The following is a 21,367-nucleotide window of genomic DNA, read 5'->3' as shown; positions in this document are numbered from 1 at the left end:
CTGTCATGACCCATATATTAACACCTGTTGTGACATGTATTGTGTTATCTTATGGCTGGTTATGACACCTACATAAGAGTGCCAAAACCCACAAAACCTACCACACAAGTCAGAACCTTCCATTACACCATAGACTAGGTGTCAACAGTGTGTTCATGTTGTATAACAGTTTTTTATTATTGACCATCTTAAGTTATCATTATAATTGCGCACACATTGATGTCAGACATGCACCTACCCCAGTGCTCTGTTGCTGATGACTAGGATGAATGTAGGAGCAGATTTAAGTGTAACAGCGTTATGACCATATTATGACAGGTTATGACAAGTTATGTCAGCTTTTATGACCATATTCTGACATGGTTATTCAACTGGGTGTCAAGTAAAGTGTTATCCAATATGTTACAAATTTGCAATATGTATGATATGGCTAACGTTAGCTAGGTGGCTAATGGTAACGTTAGCTAGGTGGCTAATGGTAACGTTAGCAAGGTAGCTAACGCTAACATTAACTAGGTGGCTAATGTTAGCTAGGTGGCTAACGTTAGCTAGGTGGCTAACGTTAGCTAGGTGGCTAACACTAATGTGAGCTAAGCTTCGTGTTAAGGTTAAGGGGTTAAGGTTAGGGGAAGGGTTAGCTAACATGCTAAGTCATTTTTAAGTGTCTAAAAAGTAGTAAGTTGTCGGTGATCTTTGGGTTTCTAGACGTTCACGTTATACGCCAACTCCTCCACCCCGACCAACCACCCTCCTTTTGTTTTTGCCTTAAGTAATCTTCAGTCTTATGTGACCATACCAAAGGTAACATTCTTCATCATACTATTTTGAGTTTCCCTGATTTACGTTTACTTTGTTGCATCTAGTCTATGAGACCAGGCTGGAGAAAGTTGTTTTACAGGTCAATGGCATGGGGAAGCCATCTTAACACAAAAAGAGGGCAAACAGAAAAATCCTATAATCAGACATAATCCCAAATTCTGGTCACCGTGGTGAAAGAAAAACCTTATCAGAAGGGATTTCCCATCGCCTGCCATTCAAACCAGATTGTGTTGATGATTGACGCTACATGAAGAATAGCGTCAAACAGTTTTCAAAGTGTTCAATGTTTAATATGTAGATTTATACCCGTCTCCATGACCTATCAGATTACTGTGATTCTTTAGATTGTTCTTGTTCCATGACATCTTGATTCATATTTTCCTCATTTACATTTGTTCTCCTGTATTCCAATAGCACAAATATATGTGTTCCTTTCCCTTCAAAATTCAATGGAACGGTTAAGAGGGCTATTTTATAGCCAGATTGATTCATTGATTTGTTGATTGATTCATATCCGCTATAATATTACTATAGTACCCCACATCTCATTAGCCAGAGTGCACTTAGGCTGGAGTGAAACCCTCCCAAGCAAGTGAGGGAAGAGGAGTGCAGCTAAATATTGCAGCTTTTTTTTTTATCTCACAAGAAAACTCTCCTCTCCAAACCCTTGTGCCACCTCCATGCTCCCTTCCCTCCCTCCTCCTCCCCCTCCCTCTCTTCTGCCACCACCTCCTCCCCCCTCCCTCCCTCCCTCCCTCCCTCCCTCCCTCCCTCCCTCCCTCCCTCCCTCCTCCCCTCTTCCCCTCCCTAAACACAACCAAAGTTTCAGTCTGTCAACCTTGGTCCCTTAATCTACAGTAGTTGGCAAGGTTCCAAACGTGTAATGCTCTCAGGCTAAGGCAGGTTGGGTGATAAAGTTACCCAGAGAAACTGACGCCATTTTTTTTACTGTTCTTCTGGGCAGCAGAGAGAGGGGTACAGTGGGAGGGAGGGAGGGAGGGAGGGAGGAAGGAAGGAAGGAAGGAAGGAAGGAAGGAAGGAAGGAAGGAAGGAAGGAAGGAAGGAAGGAAGGAAGGAAGGAAGGAAGGAAGGAAGGAAGGAAGGAAGGAAGGAAGGAAGGAGATGGAGATGGAGAGAGGGATAAGTGAGCGAGAGGGATGGAAGAGAGAGGGGGAGAGGAGATTGCATCTGTGCAAGTGTGTGTGACAGGACAGTACATAGAGGGCCAATCACCGACAAACGCACTCACACACATGCACACACACACACATACAGTCACTCAGCCACCCTGTCCTTCCCTGCTGTCCCTGCAAGGCAAGCTGACAGAGACTTTGTCAGCAGCTCAGAGAATGAATGACTCTCCCTCCCTCGCTCTCTCTTTCAATCTCAATCTCTCTGTCTCTCTTTCTCTGTCTCTCTCTTTCTCTCTCTATTTCTCTCTCTCTCTCTTTCTCTGTCTCTCTTTCTCTGTCTCTGTCTTTCTCTGTCTCCGTCTTTCTCACTCTCTCTCTCTCTCTCTCTCTGTCTCTCTCTCTCTTTCTCTCTTTCTCTGTCTCTCTCTCTCTCTGTCTCTCTCTTTCTCTCTCTATTTCTCTCTCTCTCTTTCTCTCTCTGTCTTTCTCTGTCTCCCTCTTTCTCTCTCTCTCTCTCTCTCTCTCTCTGTCTCTCTCTCTCTTTCTCTCTCTGTCGCTCTCTTTCTCTGTCTCCCTCTTTCTTTCTCTCTATCTCTCTGTCTCTCTTTTTCTCTCTGTCTCTCTCTTTCTCTGTCTCTCTCTCTCGCTCTCTCTGTCTCTCTGTCTCTCTCTCTCTGTCTCTGTCTCTCTCAATTCAATTCAATTCAAGGGGCTTTATTGGCATGGGAAACATATGTTAACATTGCCAAAGCAAGTGAAGTAGTTAATAATGGTTAGTAAACATTACACTCACAGAAGTTCCAAAAGAATAAAGGCATAACAAACGTCATATTGTCTCTCTCTCTCACTCTCTCTTCTGTTCTGTAGTCCCACACAAACTGTTCTGTAGTCCCACACAAACTGTTCTGTAGTTCCACACAAACTGTTCTGTAGTCCCACACAAACTGTTCTGTAGTCCCACACAAACTGTTTTGTAGTCCCACACAAACTGTTCTGTAGTTCCACACAAACTGTTCTGTAGTCTCACACAAACTGTTCTGTAGTTCCACACAAACTGTTCTGTAGTCCCACACAAACTGTTCTGTAGTCCCACACAAACTGTTCTGTAGTTCCACACAAACTGTTCTGTAGTCCCACACAAACTGTTCTGTAGTTCCACACAAACTGTTCTGTAGTCCCACACAAAACTCTGCCTTAAACTGGCTCTGTTAAAGAAAACAGCTGATGGAGGGCTTTGATTGGAGCTGTTGCTATTTCCTAATGAGGAGAATGTATCTCATCTCCCGCTGTCTTTCAAAACTTTCCATTTCCTTCATATCAGCGAGTTTGCTGTGATCTCGGTCAGCATCCATGTACAAACGACTGTCACTTTTATTTGTGTCTTCAAATAGCCGACATGCCTTAACTCTCCACCTCAGATCCCTCGCCAAGCAATTTCAGGGGAACTGCCTCAATTTTGTCCAGCAGGCCCGAATCGAAATTGGTTTTGGCGGAAAAAATAGCTAGCTAACCCCATTCACATGTCTTTCGCTGTATCTCAAAAGACACACAATCCCAAACACAAGACACTCATTTGATCTTGTTCAGTGTTTCTCATCAAAAAGGCCTTTTCATCAACAAGACTCAGAGCTGAAGGTACGACAAGTTACATAGACCAGTGTTTCCCAACCCTGATCCTCCAGTACCCCCAGACAGTGTTTCCCAACCCTGGTCCTCCAGTACCCCAGACAGTGTTTCCCAACCCTGGTCCTCCAGTACCCCCAGACAGTGTTTCCCAACCCTGGTCCTCCAGTACCCCCAGACAGTGTTTCCCAACCCTGGTCCTCCAATACCCCAGACAGTGTTTCCCAACCCTGGTCCTCCAATACCCCAGACAGTGTTTCCCAACCCTGGTCCTCCAGTACCCCAGACAGTGTTCCCCAACCCTGGTCCTCCAGTACCCCAGACAGTGTTTCCCAACCCTGGTCCTCCAGTACCCCAGACAGTGTTTCCCAACCCTGGTCCTCCAGTACCCCCAGACAGTGTTTCCCAACCCTGGTCCTCCAGTACCCCAGACAGTGTTTCCCAACCCTGGTCCTCCAGTACCCCCAGACAGTGTTTCCCAACCCTGGTCCTCCAGTACCCCAGACAGTGTTTCCCAACCCTGGTCCTCCAGTACCCCCAGACAGTGTTTCCCAACCCTGGTCCTCCAGTACCCCAGACAGTGTTTCCCAACCCTGGTCCTCCAGTACCCCAACAGTGTTTCCCAACCCTGGTCCTCCAGTACCCCAGACAGTGTTTCCCAACCCTGGTCCTCCAGTACCCCCAGACAGTGTTTTCCAACCCTGGTCCTCCAGTACCCCAGACAGTGTTTCCCAACCCTGGTCCTCCAGTACCCCAGACAGTGTTTCCCAACCCTGGTCCTCCAGTACCCCAACAGTGTTTCCCAACCCTGGTCCTCCAGTACCCCCAGACAGTGTTTCCCAACCCTGGTCCTCCAGTACCCCAGACAGTGTTTCCCAACCCTGGTCCTCCAATACCCCAGACAGTGTTTCCCAACCCTGGTCCTCCAGTACCCCAACAGTGTTTCCCAACCCTGGTCCTCCAGTACCCCAGACAGTGTTTCCCAACCCTGGTCCTCCAGTACCCCAGACAGTGTTTCCCAACCCTGGTCCTCCAATACCCCAGACAGTGTTTCCCAACCCTGGTCCTCCAATACCCCAGACAGTGTTTCCCAACCCTGGTCCTCCAATACCCCAGACAGTGTTTCCCAACCCTGGTCCTCCAGTACCCCAGACAGTGTTTCCCAACCCTGGTCCTCCAGTACCCCCAGACAGTGTTTCCCAACCCTGGTCCTCCAGTACCCCAGACAGTGTTTCCCAACCCTGGTCCTCCAGTACCCCAGACAGTGTTTCCCAACCCTGGTCCTCCAGTACCCCAACAGTGTTTCCCAACCCTGGTCCTCCAATACCCCAGACAGTGTTTCCCAACCCTGGTCCTCCAGTACCCCAGACAGTGTTTCCCAACCCTGGTCCTCCAGTACCCCAGACAGTGTTTCCCAACCCTGGTCCTCCAATACCCCAACAGTGTTTCCCAACCCTGGTCCTCCAGTACCCCAGACAGTGTTTCCCAACCCTGGTCCTCCAGTACCCCAACAGTGTTTCCCAACCCTGGTCCTCCAGTACCCCAGACAGTGTTTCCCAACCCTGGTCCTCCAGTACCCCAACAGTGTTTCCCAACCCTGGTTCTCCAGTACCCCAGACAGTCTTTCCCAACCCTGGTCCTCCAGTACCCCCAGACAGTGTTTCCCAACCCTGGTCCTCCAGTACCCCCAGACAGTGTTCCCCAACCCTGGTCCTCCAGTACCCCAGACAGTGTTTCCCAACCCTGGTTCTCCAGTACCCCAGACAGTGTTTCCCAACCCTGGTCCTCCAGTACCCCCAGACAGTGTTTCCCAACCCTGGTCCTCCAGTACCCCAGACAGTGTTTCCCAACCCTGGTCCTCCAGTACCCCAGACAGTGTTTCCCAACCCTGGTCCTCCAGTACCCCCAAACAGTGTTTCCCAACCCTGGTCCTCCAGTACCCCAGACAGTGTTTCCAGGGTTGGGAGTGATGTTCTCCTCCTGCTCCTATTCTCCTCACATGCGTGTGATTCTGCACATCAAGCCTCAACTGGTAACCGTTCCTAAGAATGATAATGGTAATGATAATGTTAATGATAATGGTAATGATAATGGATTGGTCGTCGCTCAATAGCATACTGAGTAGTATGGTTCTGAATAGGGTCGCAAAGCTACAGGTAATTTACCAAAGTTACCAGAATCTACAGTATGTAACAGAAAATATATTGCAATCTATCGTAAGTTTAGTAATTTATACTTGAATAATTTTTATAAAAAATTATTCATATATAGACCATAAGGTTCAAGAGAAAATTGCCTAATTAATGAAAAACACATTTAATCAACAATGGCATTATTTTCAATTACCTCTACAACTCTTCCAACGATTTACTTTTTTCACGTCTGCCACCAGTTTGGCCCCAAACCATTGACATCAAATACATAGTGAAATACAGTGCCTTCACTGTATTCAGACCTCTTGACTTTTTCCACATTTTGTTACGTTACAGCCTTATTCCAAAATAGATTAAATAAAACAATTTCCTCAGCAATCTACACACAATACCCCATAATGACAAAGCAAAACTGGTTTTTAGAGAGCCATGAGGTAATTGTCTGTAGAGCTCCGAGACAGGATTGGGTCAAGGCACAGATGTGGGGAAGGGTGCCAAACATGTCTGCAGCATTGAAGGTCCCAAAGAACACAGTGGCCTCCATCATTCTTAAATTAAAGAACATTGGAACCACCAAGAGTCTTCCTAGAGCTGGTCAAACTGAGCAATCAGGGGAGAAGGGCCTTGGTAAGGGAGGTATCCAAGAACCTGATGGTCACTCTGACAGAGCTCCAGAGTTCCTCTGTGGAGATGGGAGAACCTTCCAGAAGGACAACCATCTCCGCAGCACTCCACCAATCAGGCCTTTATGGTAGAGTGGCCAGACGGAAGCCACTCCTCAGTAAAAAGCACATGACTCCCACTTGGAGTTTGCCAAAAGGCACCTAAAGACTCTCAGACCATGAGAAACAAGATTCTCTGGTCTGATGAAACCAAGATTGAACTCTTTGGCCTGAATGCCAAGCGTCATATCTGGAGGAAACCTGGCACCATCCCTACGGTGAAGCATGGTTGTGGCAGCATCATGCTGTGGGGATGTTTTTCAGCGGCAGGGACTGGGAGACTAGTCAGGATCAAGGCAGATATGAACGGAGCAAAGTACAGAGAGAACCTTGATGAAAACCTGCTCCAGAGCCCTCAGGATCTCAGACTGGGGCGAAGGTTCACCTTCCAACAGGACAACAACCCTAAGCACACAGCCAAGACAACGTAGGAGTGGCTTCGGGACAAGTCTCTGAATGTCCTTGAGTGGCCCAGTCAGAGCCCGGACTTGAACCCAATCGAACACCTCTGGAGAGACCTGAAAATAGCTGTGCAGCAATGCTCCCCGTCCAACCCAACTGAGCTTGAGAGGATTTGCAGAGAAGAATGGGAGAAACTCCCCAAATACACGCGTGCCAAGCTTGTAGCGTCATATCCGAGAAGACTTGAGGCTGTAATTGCTGCCAAAGGTGCTTCAAGAAAGTATTGAGTAAATGGTCTGAATACTTTCCAAAGGCAGTGTATATAAGTGTGTAAAATATATATATATAGTGATATAAATAATAATAATGATATAAATGGTTTCATGTGGAAACCCTCATATTAAATACCACATTCACTATGTTGATGGTTTATATTTATTTTGTTTTAAAGCTTTGTCCTTTTTTAATCATCCTATTTAATTATTTAATATATTTGACATGTGATAAGGCCACACAGAGGGCCAGAGATCATTACATACATCGGTGATAATCTGACGTACCCAAAAAAGGCCACTAGATATATAGCCCCCTGTATATAGCCTCATTATTGTTATGTACTTTTCTTGTGTTACTTTTTGATTTTACATTTTTTTTTTACTTTAGTTTATTTCGTAAATATTTTCATAACTCTATTTATTGAACTTCATTGTTGGTTAAGGGCTTGTAAGTAAGGATTTCACAATTTCACACTAAACCTGTTGTATTCGGTGCTGTAATGAACACAATGGGAGACAGAGAGCTGGTTTCAAGCGCAGGTGTTGTAAAGGACCACAGGAGGAGGCAGGTAGCTGGGTCCAGGGACAGGCAGAAGGTCATACACAGGGAGTCCAAAAAGGCAACAGTACAGGCTGGGAAAAGGCTAGCAACGTTGTCCGGGAGATCAGACAATAGGTTGATAACAGGAAATCTGATAGGCTAACGTACAGGCAAAAGGCGTCATTAGTGAAGCAGGACAAACTATCATACACGGGAGGAGTAGATTACAGGACAAACAGCGCTCCGACTAGACATGTGTCACAAAGCCAACAATACATCACAATGATGGGGTGCAAAGAACTGAACTAAATAGTGTGTGATAATGACATAGAGGAGTGTGAACAGGTGATCAGAATTCAGGGGATTGGGATCTGGAGAGTGAGCTGCGTTCAGGGGATCTATGTGTTTGAGAGTGTGAGATGGAAGCAGATGTTACAGGTGCATGTGACAAATAAAATGTGATTTGATTTGTTTGGAAATGTTTTGAAAGATACCAAAATTCTGGTAGTTACTGGTAAGTTTTGAGTAATATCCCCTCCCTTTGCGACTCTAGTTGTGAGTGAGAAGATAATTAGTTAGATTATTTCAGCGTGGTAGGCAGATGTGATTAAAACACTATTATTCTATCAAGCATGTGTGAGTGGTTGGGTTTTATATCATTTTGTATCCCTGGCCAAATTATTATAGGGAGAGAGTGGTGATGATGCTGGTGTCACTGTTCAAAATGATAATGATGAAGATTATAGCATTCCTGACAACAACCTTTAACCTCATCTAACATGTGCAAACATTCACAGTTCCATTGTTCCATGTGCTGGAGGCTGCTGAGGAGATGGCAGCTCATAGTAATGGCTGGAATGGAGTGTAATGGAATGTTTGATACCGTTTGATCTAGGGGTGAAAGAAACACTCACCTGTTTAGGAGAGGTGCTGGCTAGCAGAGTAGAACACCTGTTTAGGAGAGGTGCTGACTAGCAGAGTATAACACCTGTTTAGGAGAGGTGCTGGCTAGCAGAGTAGAACACCTGTTTAGGAGAGGTGCTGGCTAGCAGAGTAGAACACCTGTTTAGGAGAGGTGCTGGCTAGCAGAGTATAACACCTGTTTAGGAGAGGTGCTGGCTAGCAGAGTAGAACACCTGTTTAGGAGAGGTGCTGGCTAGCAGAGTAGAACACCTGTTTAGGAGAGGAGCTGGCTAGCAGAGTAGAACACCTGTTTAGGAGAGGTGCTGGCTAGCAGAGTAGAACACCTGTTTAGGAGAGGTGCTGGCTAGCAGAGTAGAACACCTGTTTAGGTGAGGTGCTGGCTAGCAGAGTAGAACACCTGTTTAGGAGAGGTGCTGGCTAGCAGAGTAGAACACCTGTTTAGGAGAGGTGCTGGCTAGCAGAGTAGAACACCTCTTTAGGAGAGGTGCTGGCTAGCAGAGTAGAACACCTGTTTAGGAGAGGTGCTGACTAGCAGAGTAGAACACCTGTTTAGGAGAGGTACTGGCTAGAGGAGTAGAACACCTGTTTAGGTGAGGTACTGGCTAGAGGAGTAGAACACCTGTTTAGGAGAGGTGCTGGCTAGCAGAGTAGAACACATGTTTAGGTGAGGTGCTGGCTAGCAGAGTAGAACACCTGTTTAGGAGAGGTGCTGGCTAGCAGAGAAGAACACCTGTTTAGGAGAGGTGGTGGCTAGCAGAGTAGAACACCTGTTTAGGAGAGGTGCTGGCTAACAGAGTAGAACACCTGTTTAGGAGAGGTGCTGGCTAGCAGAGTAGAACACCTGTTTAGGAGAGGGAGTAGAACACCTGTTTAGGTGGGGTGCTGGCTAGCAGAGTAGAACACCTGTTTAGGAGAGGTGCTGGCTAGCAGAGTAGAACACCTGTTTAGGTGAGGTGCTGGCTAGTGGAGTAGAACACCTGTTTAGGAGAGGTGCTGGCTAGTGGAGTAGAACACCTGTTTAGGTGAGGTGCTGGCTAGCAGAGTAGAACACCTGTTTAGGAGAGGTGCTGGCTAGCAGAGTAGAACACCTGTTTAGGTGAGGTGCTGGCTAGTGGAGTAGAACACCTGTTTAGGTGAGGTGCTGGCTAGTGGAGTAGAACACCTGTTTAGGAGAGGTGCTGGCTAGCAGAGTAGAACACCTGTTTAGGTGAGGTGCTGACTAGTGATGTAGAAAACCTGAGCTTATTAACCTAATAACCAACGTTTCGACAGACAAGCTGTCTTCATCAGGTTATAAAACCGTTTGATACCATTCCATTTACTCCATTCCAGACATTATTAATGAGCCGTCCTCCCCTCAGAAGCCTCCGCTGACCGATAAACCGACCCATACTCCCGTTATTTTCATTCCATTCCATTAATGTCCATTCAAAGCAGCTACCCACACACTGAGAGGGAACACAGACCAATTAAAACAATACAATCCTCATACACTCAGCACACCACTCACTCTGCCTCGGTGTGTGTGTGCGTGTGTGTGTGTGTGTGTGCGTGTGTGTGTGTGTGTGTGTGTGTATACACCCACGTGCCTGGTAGATAGCCCGGTACACAGGGACAGGAAACAGATGATGCTTTCGTAAGCACTTCAATGAGCACTTTAATGTGAAAATCATAAATTGCCTCAAAGATACTCCAAGACTGAGAGCAACTAGAAACCTTGAAAACCAATAGTCATAGAAAGTCAAGCGGTGATGATGATGATGATGATGATGATGACCCTTCTACCTCTCTCTGTCTTTCTTTCTTCCTCCCAGGGGCTGGTGGGAGAGAAGTATGGCAGTATCCGCGTGCCGGGGGAGGTGGAAGCTCCAGAGTTTGAGATGATCCTGGATGCGGCGGTGGAGGCGGGCCTAGACACGCACATCCTGGAGGAGTGGTACTGTCGAGATGAGAACTCCGTGCCGCCGGCCTACTACCTCAAACCCAAAGCCCAGATGTTGAAGAACTACCAAAACTCAGTAAGATCTGAAACCTTCTGCCTCAAAACCTACAGAATATGTGCTCAGACTCAGTTGTTCTGGAATGGCCGTGGGCCGTGGCCAGGTTCTCTTGCAGTGGAGGCTGGTTGGAGGAGCTATAGGAGGACAGTCTCATCGTAATGGCAGGAATGAAAGACATGGAACGGAGTCAAACGTGGTTTCCATGTGTGTGATGTGTTTGATACCATTCCACTGTCCTCCTATAGCTCTTCCCACCAGCCTCCACTGTTCTCTTGGATCATATGGAAAAAGACTGAGTAGGTAGGTCTCAGTGAGACTAACCCAAGATACTGAAACATCCATATTCAGCAGACGCTCTTATCCAGAGCGACTTACAGTTAGTGCATTCATCTTATTAAGATAGCTAGGTGGGACAACCACATCAGCAAAGTCAGTGAAATTAAAAAATATGGACAGACAAAACTTTGTTCACTATCATATTTACATTGGAAAAGGGAGTTTTTCTGCTCTGTTTAAGTCTAAGCAAACTGTTATGCTTGGACGCATGCCCTTCACATTCCCCCCAAAAAAGGCTTTTTAAAGCACCCGTAATATTGGCCTGTAAAAGTCACCTGGAAACAGCTCTCTCAAAACTTCTGGACTTCAAGTTGCTTCCCCCATTAGAATGTGTTGTTTTGGTGGAAAGTTTGAGACCTATAAAGATTCACCTTGTGTTTTCTTAAAAGCTTTGTAATCTTATTGTGAGTTGGCACTAGCAGTAAACATATCTGTGGCTGTCCATGCAGCTGTCGCAGTCCCCATATAACTACAGCACTCGGCTAGTTAGTTAAGTTAAGCATTATAAGTACACTGTAACGGGTAGCGGAATGTTTGTCCATGCTTCTGTTTTGACTCTATATATAGTCTCACTATTGTTATTTTACTGCTGCTCTTTAACTATTTTTTACCTAACACTTCTTTTTCTTAAAACTGCATTGTTGGTTAAGGGCTTGTATGTAAGCATTTCACTGTAAGGTCTACACCTGTTGTATTCGGGCGCATGTGACAAATAACATTTGATTTGAGTTGATTTGATTAGTGCATGCCTGTGTGACGGTCACCCTGTCACTACAGCACTCGGCTAGTTAGTTAAGTTAAGGATTATAAGTACGCTGTAGCGGGTAGCTGAACGTTTGTGCATGCCGGTGTGACGGTCACCCTGTCACTACAGTACTAGCTTTTAGCATGCCGCGTTGGCTAGCTGAACATTTAGCGCTTGTGTCACTCAATGCGGCACCTCCTCTTGGTTGGAGGTTTGATGGAGGAAAACAGCACAGTTGGCATCCTGGAACCTTGTCTCGTGAATCTCATTAACTTCCTGTCTCCAGCACAGGAGGTTGGGTGGAACCTTAATAGGGGAGGATGGGCTCGTGGTAATGGCTGAGGCGGAATCAGTGGAATGGTATCAAATACATCAAACACGTTGTTTCTATGTGTTTGATGCCGTTCCATTCGCTCCGTTCCAGCAATTATTATGAGCCGTCTTCCCCTCAGCAGCCTCCACTGCTCTCCAAGGATATCTACTGTAGTTCTATTGGTATCAGCAGATACAGATGTCCTCTATACTATGTCTGCGTGGTCCAGTTCAGCTTGTGGAGATAATGCACTATATTGCATTGATTTGTCGTGGGCCCAAACAACTTCAACAGTTTCTACCATTTACCAACTTATCTTTAAGTTCCTTCCTTTTGCCTTACCAAAACAAAGCTGTATACAGTAGGTCTCTGGCTTTGTTAAGACTGCCGTCTACAATCAAAAGCATACCAATCGAGCTAGTTACTTATTGTTTAATCTACTCTATGTTCCAAAAAAAGCTGAACTGTCCGTGAATTTCAGCATTAAAAAGTCCCTTTACCTCCCTGTCTTCTACAGATGGAGTCGAGCAGTGCGGCCAAGACGAAGAACGACAAGGCGTGGAGAAACGTGTCTGAGGAGATCAAGAGGATCTTCCGTAGGTCTGTCCTGCAGCTCCAGGAGAAGGGCACCATGAAGCCTCCTCAGGCCAAGAAATTCCTCTGCTCTGGTATGAAGGCTTCTTCTTCTATGGTGTTATACCATGAATCTCAGTATAGTATATTGTGTTATTCAGTGTTGTGGCGTTTTCTTGTTTTACTGAGCTATACTGTACAACCAAAGTGTGTGTGTGTGTGTGTGCATTCATTTGACCTCCTAAAATATTTAACTGGGGAACGCTTTAGTTAAATCACTTAAGTCGTTATTATGATGATTTTGTGGTAGCAATCAGTTTTCCTCATGAGTTAATGTACCATCAGAGAGTTTCTACAGATACGGAACATAGAGATAAACCTACACATGCAGACTAGATATAGCCCCTAAAAAAAATATCTCTCTGTGTTTACAATTTAAAGTAGTTCTGCCCTAGAGGGCTCCAAAAGTGTTCCAAATTGGGTGTAATTACACTAAAAGTCACTCCATTTTGGGTTAATGTAATCATCACTGACTGAATTGGACACTATCATCCATTTTGAGGGTGATAAAGAAAGTAAGTATATTCCCGGTGTCTGCAAGGTGTTTCTCTGGCATAACTCTGTAGCCTTTCTAGGCTGATGTACCGTGCGATGTTTGTTGAGTTTTGTGGGAAATTGGCATCATGGGTGGCCACTGCGTTTCTTTGTAGGCTAGGTGTTTGTACCTAGAGAGAATGCAGCAACACTGCTAGCAGCAGCCTGTTTCGTAATGAATGTAGGGAGAGTTTGGGGATTGTTTCTAACTATGTTCCCCTGCTGAGCCATATACGCTGTGGACAAATTCGCACAAAGTCATTTTACTTGATTACCATGCAGATTTCTATGTTTGATTTGTTCAAAGGCATAGCCAATGCTTATGTGTACGGGAAAAAAATACATTCAGTATGCCAGTTAATTGACTATACCGAGCTTCAAACAACGTTTATCTCCCCCTTCTTTTCCCTCTGTCTTTTCTTACCGTCTCTTCAATAGCACGCTGCAGTGTGGGCGATACTACACGGGAGATGCTGGCAGAGTTTCAGTAGAACTGGCTCTTTGAGGGGGGGGGCTGTGATAAGGCTGCAATGCTGGTTATGTGATTGTATCAACCGTCTTTCTCCTCAAACAAGGCTTAGGGGAAACATATCTAATCGCAGACTAAAGGCAGGCTAAAAAAGACTGCCAGAATCTGTGTGGCTTTACTTAAAGACTCGCAAATCTCCCAAGTCTGTTTTGAAGACAAGCTTAGGAGCTCACAACAGAACCCAGTGCTAGCCTTTTTCAAGCTACTTAGAAAAGTATTAGGCCTGTAGTTTGGGTTCAGAAACAATAACTCACATAACTTTGAACAATATTAAGACTCCAAATCATGTGTGGATTAGCCTAACTCCTCAGAAACATCATATAGCAAGTTTCTTCAGGGACAAAAATGTTCTAACTTTGAATTGATTGATTGATTGTTTGTTTGTTTTTTCTCCCATTTTCCAGCCTTGGAGGATGAATTGGACTTTGCCTTGGGCAAACAAACGCCAGCCTTCCTCAAGAAGTGTGTCTGCTATATCCGCAAGATCTCCAACTTCGACCGGCACGCCAAACTCCCGGAGATGGCCAAGTACATGGACATCGTCGTCGCCGAGGACCGCGTCATGCGTAACCAGGAAGCCTACGAACGTCTTTTAAAAGTGCGAGACGAGTTTATCCCCACTGTGGTGGCCTCGTCCAACCTCCGCGTCTACTCCTCTGTGACGCACTGCGACATGAAGCTAGGCTACTCCCAGGAAGTGGAGAGCCACTACGTCGAAGGCTTGTGTAAACAGTTCTACGAGGATATGGTGGACATCATCCAGGCCACGGTCCAGCAGAACTTTGACACAGAGACGGACCCTCTGTACGACGAGATCCTTCAGCACCTCTCCCTGTGTAAGAACTTCTCGGCCTTCTACGATTATAAGAGCGAGACGCTGGACCTTGTGCAGGAGTATCTGCTGCCGTTTAAAGGGAGTAGGATGAGCCCCCTGGTGGTCTACGGTGGGCCCTGCACGGGGAAGACACTGCTGCTGGCCGAGGTGGCCAAACAGGTGATTGACTGTACTGTTGGGGGGGGGTGGACTTTTAGGTTTTAATGGGACTTCCTGGTTTAGATGTTGCAATAATAAATGAAAGGCTTTATCAATCACAACAGGCATTTGTGTGAGAGATAATGTAAATTTTGGGGTCTATCTGTGTTTGTCTGCTTGAGTGCGTCTGTCTGTGTGTAAGAGTACGCAAGGGTGTCCATTTGCTCATCACGCATGCATTATCCATCTGTGTTAGTTTGCTGCATGTGAGTCCATCCACCCACTATGCACTTGTGCCTATCTTTGTGTTCGCAGTAGATGAGTGTGTGTGTGTGTGTGTGTGTGTGTGTGTGTGTTGTCAGGTCACTGTTCACTTACTGGCCGTCTGTTTGCCCAGGTCATGTTAGGGTCATGTTGTGCGGTCACCCGACGCCACTCTACCCTGCTTCTTGACCTTTATAATAGATTCCTTCACCTCTAATATATCACAGTTGACAGTTCATTTATCACAGGTGAAATAGATTGTTCAGAGTTGTCACATAGATCCGAGTGCTAGATATAATAGATATAAAAGCCTTTTTCTTTATTTGCTTCTCCCTGCTGCTTCTGTGGAGGGAGGGAGGGAGGGATCTGTTGACAGCCTGTCGACCAGAGCAGACTGTCACAGACTGTCACAGTCACTAACTCTATATCCGTCATGATGAGCTCTGAGACCTGGTCTCCTTGGAGTTGCCACACAGATATTTAGTGTGACATTTACGGTCAGAAATGAGGCCCCTGGATTCTACATGCCATGTGTGTCACGTACAATAGAATCCACACAGTCCCAGTCCCACATGTAAACACACACGCCCGCACTAACACACACACACACACACACCCGCACTAACACACACACACACTGCTATTGTCTAGGAAGGATTCTAGGCTAGGATTCTAGGAATCACAGCAGGGGGCCTTGGTGAATGATTGAATGAAACTATAAATATGTATGAAACAAGGGAAACAGGGAGCAACACTGATTCATGAAATATTTCTCATGTTGGGAAAGTCATTGGATACTTCTATCTTAGCCTGCAGAATAGAATTCTCGTGCAAAACATGATTTGACTTGACAATGACAATGAAGTAGACTAAAGCACAAACAGATCTGGGATCAGGCATTTTTAGACTCACATATCTGAGATATGTACTGGGCACCTGACTGGCCAGTCCTCCTCAGATCTGGGATCAGGCTACATCTATCTAACTCTTGAAAATGTTTACATTTCGCTTGTTGTTTTTCTGTTTACCTCATGGCCTTGGCGAGGAGAGGACAGCTTAAAACGTTCACAGGATCTCTTGAATAATGTATCAACTCTACAAACTGAGTTCACATTCATGCGGTTCTATTTGTAAATTATATGTCCCCAGGAGACAGAATACCTGGTATTGAAGCAGACCTCTGTCCTCTGTACACTGCTCTAACCTTGGCATCACATCACGCCCAGTGCTTTCCGAATAGCAATTCTAGCTCCCTCCACCTTAGTAGAGCTTTATGTTGTCTTCTGAGTCACACAGAGTAAATATGGATTGGGTAAAAATGATTGCAAAAAGCTAGAGCTAATTAGAAATTACACAATAACACAAAATGAACGACAAAACTATATATATAATTTTTTTCACAGAGCTTTTTTAACCCTTCCCTTACAGTGGAACGCGCTTTGAGATGCTTTGAGGCTTTGAAAACTGTTTTATAAATGCAATCCATTATTGAAAACATGACCTTGTATATTTTCTCTCTCTGAGTTGTGTATTGCGCATCTCTTCACAGAGCTCTTTCATGTAAGACAACCATCCTTGAGAAAGTGACTAAATCTCTTTTCTCTCTCTCTCTCTTTGTCATTTCCAGGCCTACACGTGGCTCCAGACGGAGATGGGCCCCGAGACAGACCCGGTGGTCATCGTCCGCTTCGTGGGCTCCTCAGAGTTTGCCACAAACCTGCGTACCCTACTCCAGAGCATCTGCGAGCAGATAGCCATCAACTACCGTTGCCTGATCCACTTCCTGCCCAACAAGATCCAGGAGATGACGGAGTTGCTAGTCAACCTCCTTGGGGAGTCCTCCTTCCAACGGCCCCTGGTCATCATCCTGGATGCACTGGAGCAGCTCTCAGAGGCCGACGAGGCCCGCAAGCTGTGGTGGCTTCCCGCCCACCTGCCTCGCACTGTCCGCATCGTTGTCTCAACATTACCCAACAAGCACGGAATCCTCCAAAAGCTCCGCTGTTTGATCCATGATGAAGGACGCTACGTAGAGCTGGTGCAGCGTGACCGCAAGACCTGTAGTCAAACACTGAAGCAGCAGCTGCTGGGATTGAAGAGGAAGGTGACCTCGGGACAGCAGATCTATGTCAATGAAGCTCTGGCCAAGTGCACGCTACCCATGTTCGTCAACCTCGTCTACCGGGAGGTGGTACACTGGCGCTCGCACAAGGACGTGGACGACCGTTCGCTGTGCTCCACCGTGCACGAGAGCATCGAGCAGCTCTTCTACTCTGTGGAGAACAAGCTGGGGCAGCGGTTCGTGTTCAGGGCGCTGGGATACATTACCATGGCCAAGGCGGGCTTAACGGAGGTAGAGCTGGAGGATATTTTGTCACTGGATAACAGTGTGCTGGGAGATATCATGGTCAGTTCAAATCTAAAAAACCCGCTGAGGATCTCCTATGACCTGGTGGCGAGGCTGAAAGAGGAACTGGAGGGGTACCTGGTGGAGAGGCAGGTGAGAAACGTTACCCTGATGGTGTGGGCCAATAGACATCTGCACCTCATCGCCCAGAAGCTGTATCTTAGCAATGAGGAGGATGTGCACCAGATGCACAGCCTCCTGGCCGAGTACTTCCTGGGGGCGTGGTCGGGCGGCAGGAAAAAGATCTTCCACTGCGACAACAACCACTTTGCCTCGCTCAACATCTCCCAACACAAGAACCCCCAACCCCGGCAGCCGTCCCACAAAGAAGCATCCGCCGAGAAGTACTCCTATGACAGGCAGACCCCTGAGCAGCCCTGGGTGTTCCAGTGCAACCTCCTTGAGCCTGACATCTTCTTCGTCAACCACAGGAAGATGACAGAGCTCCTCTACCACCTGACTCGGAGTGGCCGCACGGACGACCTCATGTACGGGGTCATCATGAACTTCAGTTGGCTTTACACCATGATCAAGATAGGGCAGTTTGAGAAGGCGCTGACCGACATCGATGTAGCTTACAGCTACACCCAGGAGAAAGAGCTCAAGTTCTTGGCCACCACGCTGCGCAGCATCAAGGTCAAAGTGATGAATAACCCGGCGTCCCTCTCTGCAGAGCTGCAGCAGAGGCTCCTCCCCGTGGTAACCTCCCTACCAAAGCTTCGACACCTCCTCCTGGAGTGCGACAAGGACGGCCCCAAGTACTGCTCCATCGTGCCCCTCCACTCCTCCATGGACGTCACCTACAGCCCTGAAAGGCTGCCGCTGTGCTCCAGCTACATGCAGATAGTGGAGATCCTGCCCACCCTAGCCCCCAACATTGTCCTCGTGGCCCTGGACGACGGGTCCGTCAGCACATGGGACGTGGAGAGCAGGCAGCTCCTCCGGCAGATAGACACGGCCCGCTCAGTTGTCCTGGGGATCAGACTAACCAGCGATGAGAAGTACCTGGTCGTGGCAACCACCAAGAATACGCTGCTCATTTATGACAACCATAAGTCCTGCCTGCTGTCCGAAGTAGACATCAAGGGCTCCAAGCACTGTGGTATCACAGGAGGGGTGGCTTTCATCAATGGATTCACACTGGCCAGCCATCATGCCTTGGCCTGGCTAGAGGCCAGTAAAGACGTTAATGTGATCGATCTGCTCTACGGCTGGCCCCTCTACCAGTTCCACTGCTGGTACGAGGTCACCTGCGTCCAATGCTCCCCGGATGGAATGTATGCCTTCTGTGGTCAGTATCTCAACACCACGTCCATCTTCCATCTGGGCACCGGGGACAAGCTAGCCACGGTTACGTCCGAGTTTTCCGGGGGATTCGTCAAGTCCATCTTAGTCCTGGACACCATTCACCAGATGGTGATGATCGATAATGAGGGGAGCCTGTCAGTGTGGAACACCAAAGAGATCACCAACCCCAGACTGATGGAAGATTACGACTGCCGGGGGGACGAGAGTGAGGTGGTGGGCATTGAGCTGTCAGAAGACCAGCGCTCCATCCTCATCTGCAAAGACAAGAGCATCGAGGTCCTGGACACCAAGTTGTGGAAGATGGCAGAGAAGTTCAAGGCCAAGCGCGCTGAGCGTTTCGTGGCTGCAGTCCTCTCCAAAAATGGCCAAAGTATCGTGGCCTCCATGGAGAACACGTCGTCCATATTTGTGTGGAGGAGGGACAGCGGGCAGTGCATGGCCAGCCTGATTGAGATCTCTGGGGCCATCATTAAACTCATCAAGTCCACTCACCACAACCTGCTCCTGTCTGTGGCCAGCAGTGGAGTGCTATCTGTCTGGGACATTGACATCATCACCGCCATGTCCAACATCGACAAAACAGGTAAGAGGATCCAGAGTTTACAGCTTTCTGGAAGGGAAGACTTTGTGTTCACCATGGATGGCTCTGAAGCCATCCACAAGTGGAACTTCAGCACAGGCTTCATCGAGACTGTCTTCAAGCACGAGGGCTTGGTGGAGAACTGTGTCCTGACCTCCTCCGGGGATCTCATGGTGACGTCGGATGATAAGTGCAGCCAGTACATCTGGCACACGGCCACTGGCGAAAACATTTTCCGCATCAACGGACAGAAGATATCCCAGCTCCTGATGACCCACAACGACCAGTTTGTGGTGTCCCTCTGCGAACAAAACTGCTCCCGAGTCTGGAGGCTGGCCACCGGACACAAAGTGTGCAACATACTGGTGACCCTCCAGAACGCACTGATCACCACCGCAAACACCTTCCTAGTGGGAACTACTAAAAACAAGCTGCTCGCTGTCAGCCTCTGGTCAGGCAGTATTTCTAAGAAGTTTGTCTGTGACGATGGCATTAGCATTGTCAACTTCAAGCTTATTCCCGACTGCCCTGACTTCGTGGTCTTCATTACATCGACAGAGACTGTGTTTATATGGAGCGTGGCGGACGAGTCAGTCTGCAGACGCGTCCAGCTGCCTACTAACTTCCTCAAAAACCTGGAAGACTTCCAGATTTCACCAAATGGGAAACTGGGTATTGTCTCCAAAGGCGACGAGAACATTAACGTGTTGGACCTTCACAGCGGGAAGCTGAGGCTTGTTCACGCCGCCGGTATCATCTGGCGGCAGAAGCTATCCAGGGACGGGCGCTATCTGGTCTACATCTGCTTCCGGAACTGCGATGAAGATGACGAAGCGGGTGTGGTGTCCAACCTGATCGTGATGCGTCTGGCGGATGGAAAGAGCATCGGGACATGCTCCCTCTACAAGACGCCCACCTTCCTCTGCCTGTCCCAGCGGGCACTCAACATCATCATCGGCTTCGAGGACGGCAGCATCAGCACCTACACGGTGGTGGACCGTGTGGACGCCGCACTCAAGATCAAGATTGCCACGTCCAACAGCCGGCAGATCGTCAACAACGCCTCGCAGAAGGTAAGACCCAAGTGCGGCAACCACACCTTCAAGACCATCGCCGACTGCGTGTGGAGGGAGTCCACTGAGGTCTTCTCCAGGGATAGCCCCATCAATGTGTCTGACTCAGGGGAGCCAGAGACCACCACTCCCACCAAAAAGAGTGAACTGTTGCAATGAAGGGGGTGGGGGGGGTTACAGTTGACCCTTGTTTACAGCCACCTGATTCAGCTGCAGATGTCCTCTGTGTAGTTTACTATATGCTGGCTGCTACTATAACGCTGCACTCAAGTCATGTATTACTACAACCTATATGGTGTTAGCTTATTCATTTTCTTCACACGATGACTGTTAGAATCCAAGTAGTTTTTTATGGTTCTACTTTTCTTTTATATATGATATAAAATATATTTAATGTATTGGTTTGACATAATATTTCCTTTTGCATTTGAAGAACAATGTCGATATTTACATTTCTCTGTTTTACATTTCCAAAGTAATTTCGGTTAGCTTTACCAATTTTCCTTGTACGTGTGTTACTTTCTTTGCGTTGTGCACATTAAGCCATAATGTCGTTGTTAAGAATTGTGTATTTATTTATGTTTAATTAAATCATACGTACTGAACATTAAACTATATACACCACCGTTCAAAAGTTTGGGGTCACTTTGAAATGTCCTTGTTTTTGAAAGACAAGCGCATTTTCTGTCCATTAAAATCACATGAAATTGATCAGCAATACAGTGTAGACATTGTTAATGTTGTAAATGACTATTGTAGCTGGATTATCAACATAGGAGCACAGAGGCCCATTATCAGCAACCATCACTCCTGTGTTCCAATGGCACGTTGTGTTAGCTAATCCAAGTTTATCATTTTAAAAGGCTAATTGATCATTAGAAAACCCTTTTGTAAGTATGTTAGCACAGCTGAAAACTATTGTTCTGATTAAAGAAGCAATAAAAACTTATTTAGGCTAGTTGAGTATCTGGAGCATCAGCATTTGTGGGTTTGATTACAGGCTCAAAATGGCCAGAAACAAAGAACTTCTAATGAAACTCATCAGTCTATTCTTGTTCTGAGAAATGAAGGCTATTCCTT

The 21,367-nt window shown here is 46.9% G+C and overlaps 1 protein-coding gene across 1 annotated transcript in view; it reads left to right on the top strand.

Moving 5' to 3' along the window:
- The window catches only part of nwd2 (NACHT and WD repeat domain containing 2), a 71,802-nt gene extending 50,804 nt beyond the window's left edge, over nucleotides 1-20,998 (top strand). The window contains exons 5-8 of the mRNA XM_014206477.2: nucleotides 10,407-10,610; nucleotides 12,504-12,654; nucleotides 14,087-14,676; nucleotides 16,547-20,998. Coding sequence (XP_014061952.1) covers nucleotides 10,407-10,610; nucleotides 12,504-12,654; nucleotides 14,087-14,676; nucleotides 16,547-20,446 — 4,845 coding nt within the window. The 3' untranslated portion in view covers nucleotides 20,447-20,998. The remainder of the gene's footprint in view (nucleotides 1-10,406; nucleotides 10,611-12,503; nucleotides 12,655-14,086; nucleotides 14,677-16,546) is intronic.
- Nucleotides 20,999-21,367: the final 369 nt, after the last annotated feature.

Source organism: Salmo salar, chromosome ssa07, assembly GCF_905237065.1.
Source record: "Salmo salar chromosome ssa07, Ssal_v3.1, whole genome shotgun sequence".
Taxonomy (NCBI): domain Eukaryota; kingdom Metazoa; phylum Chordata; class Actinopteri; order Salmoniformes; family Salmonidae; genus Salmo; species Salmo salar.
Note: the sequence above shows the minus strand (reverse complement) of the source record. Positions and strands in the feature narration are given on the sequence as shown.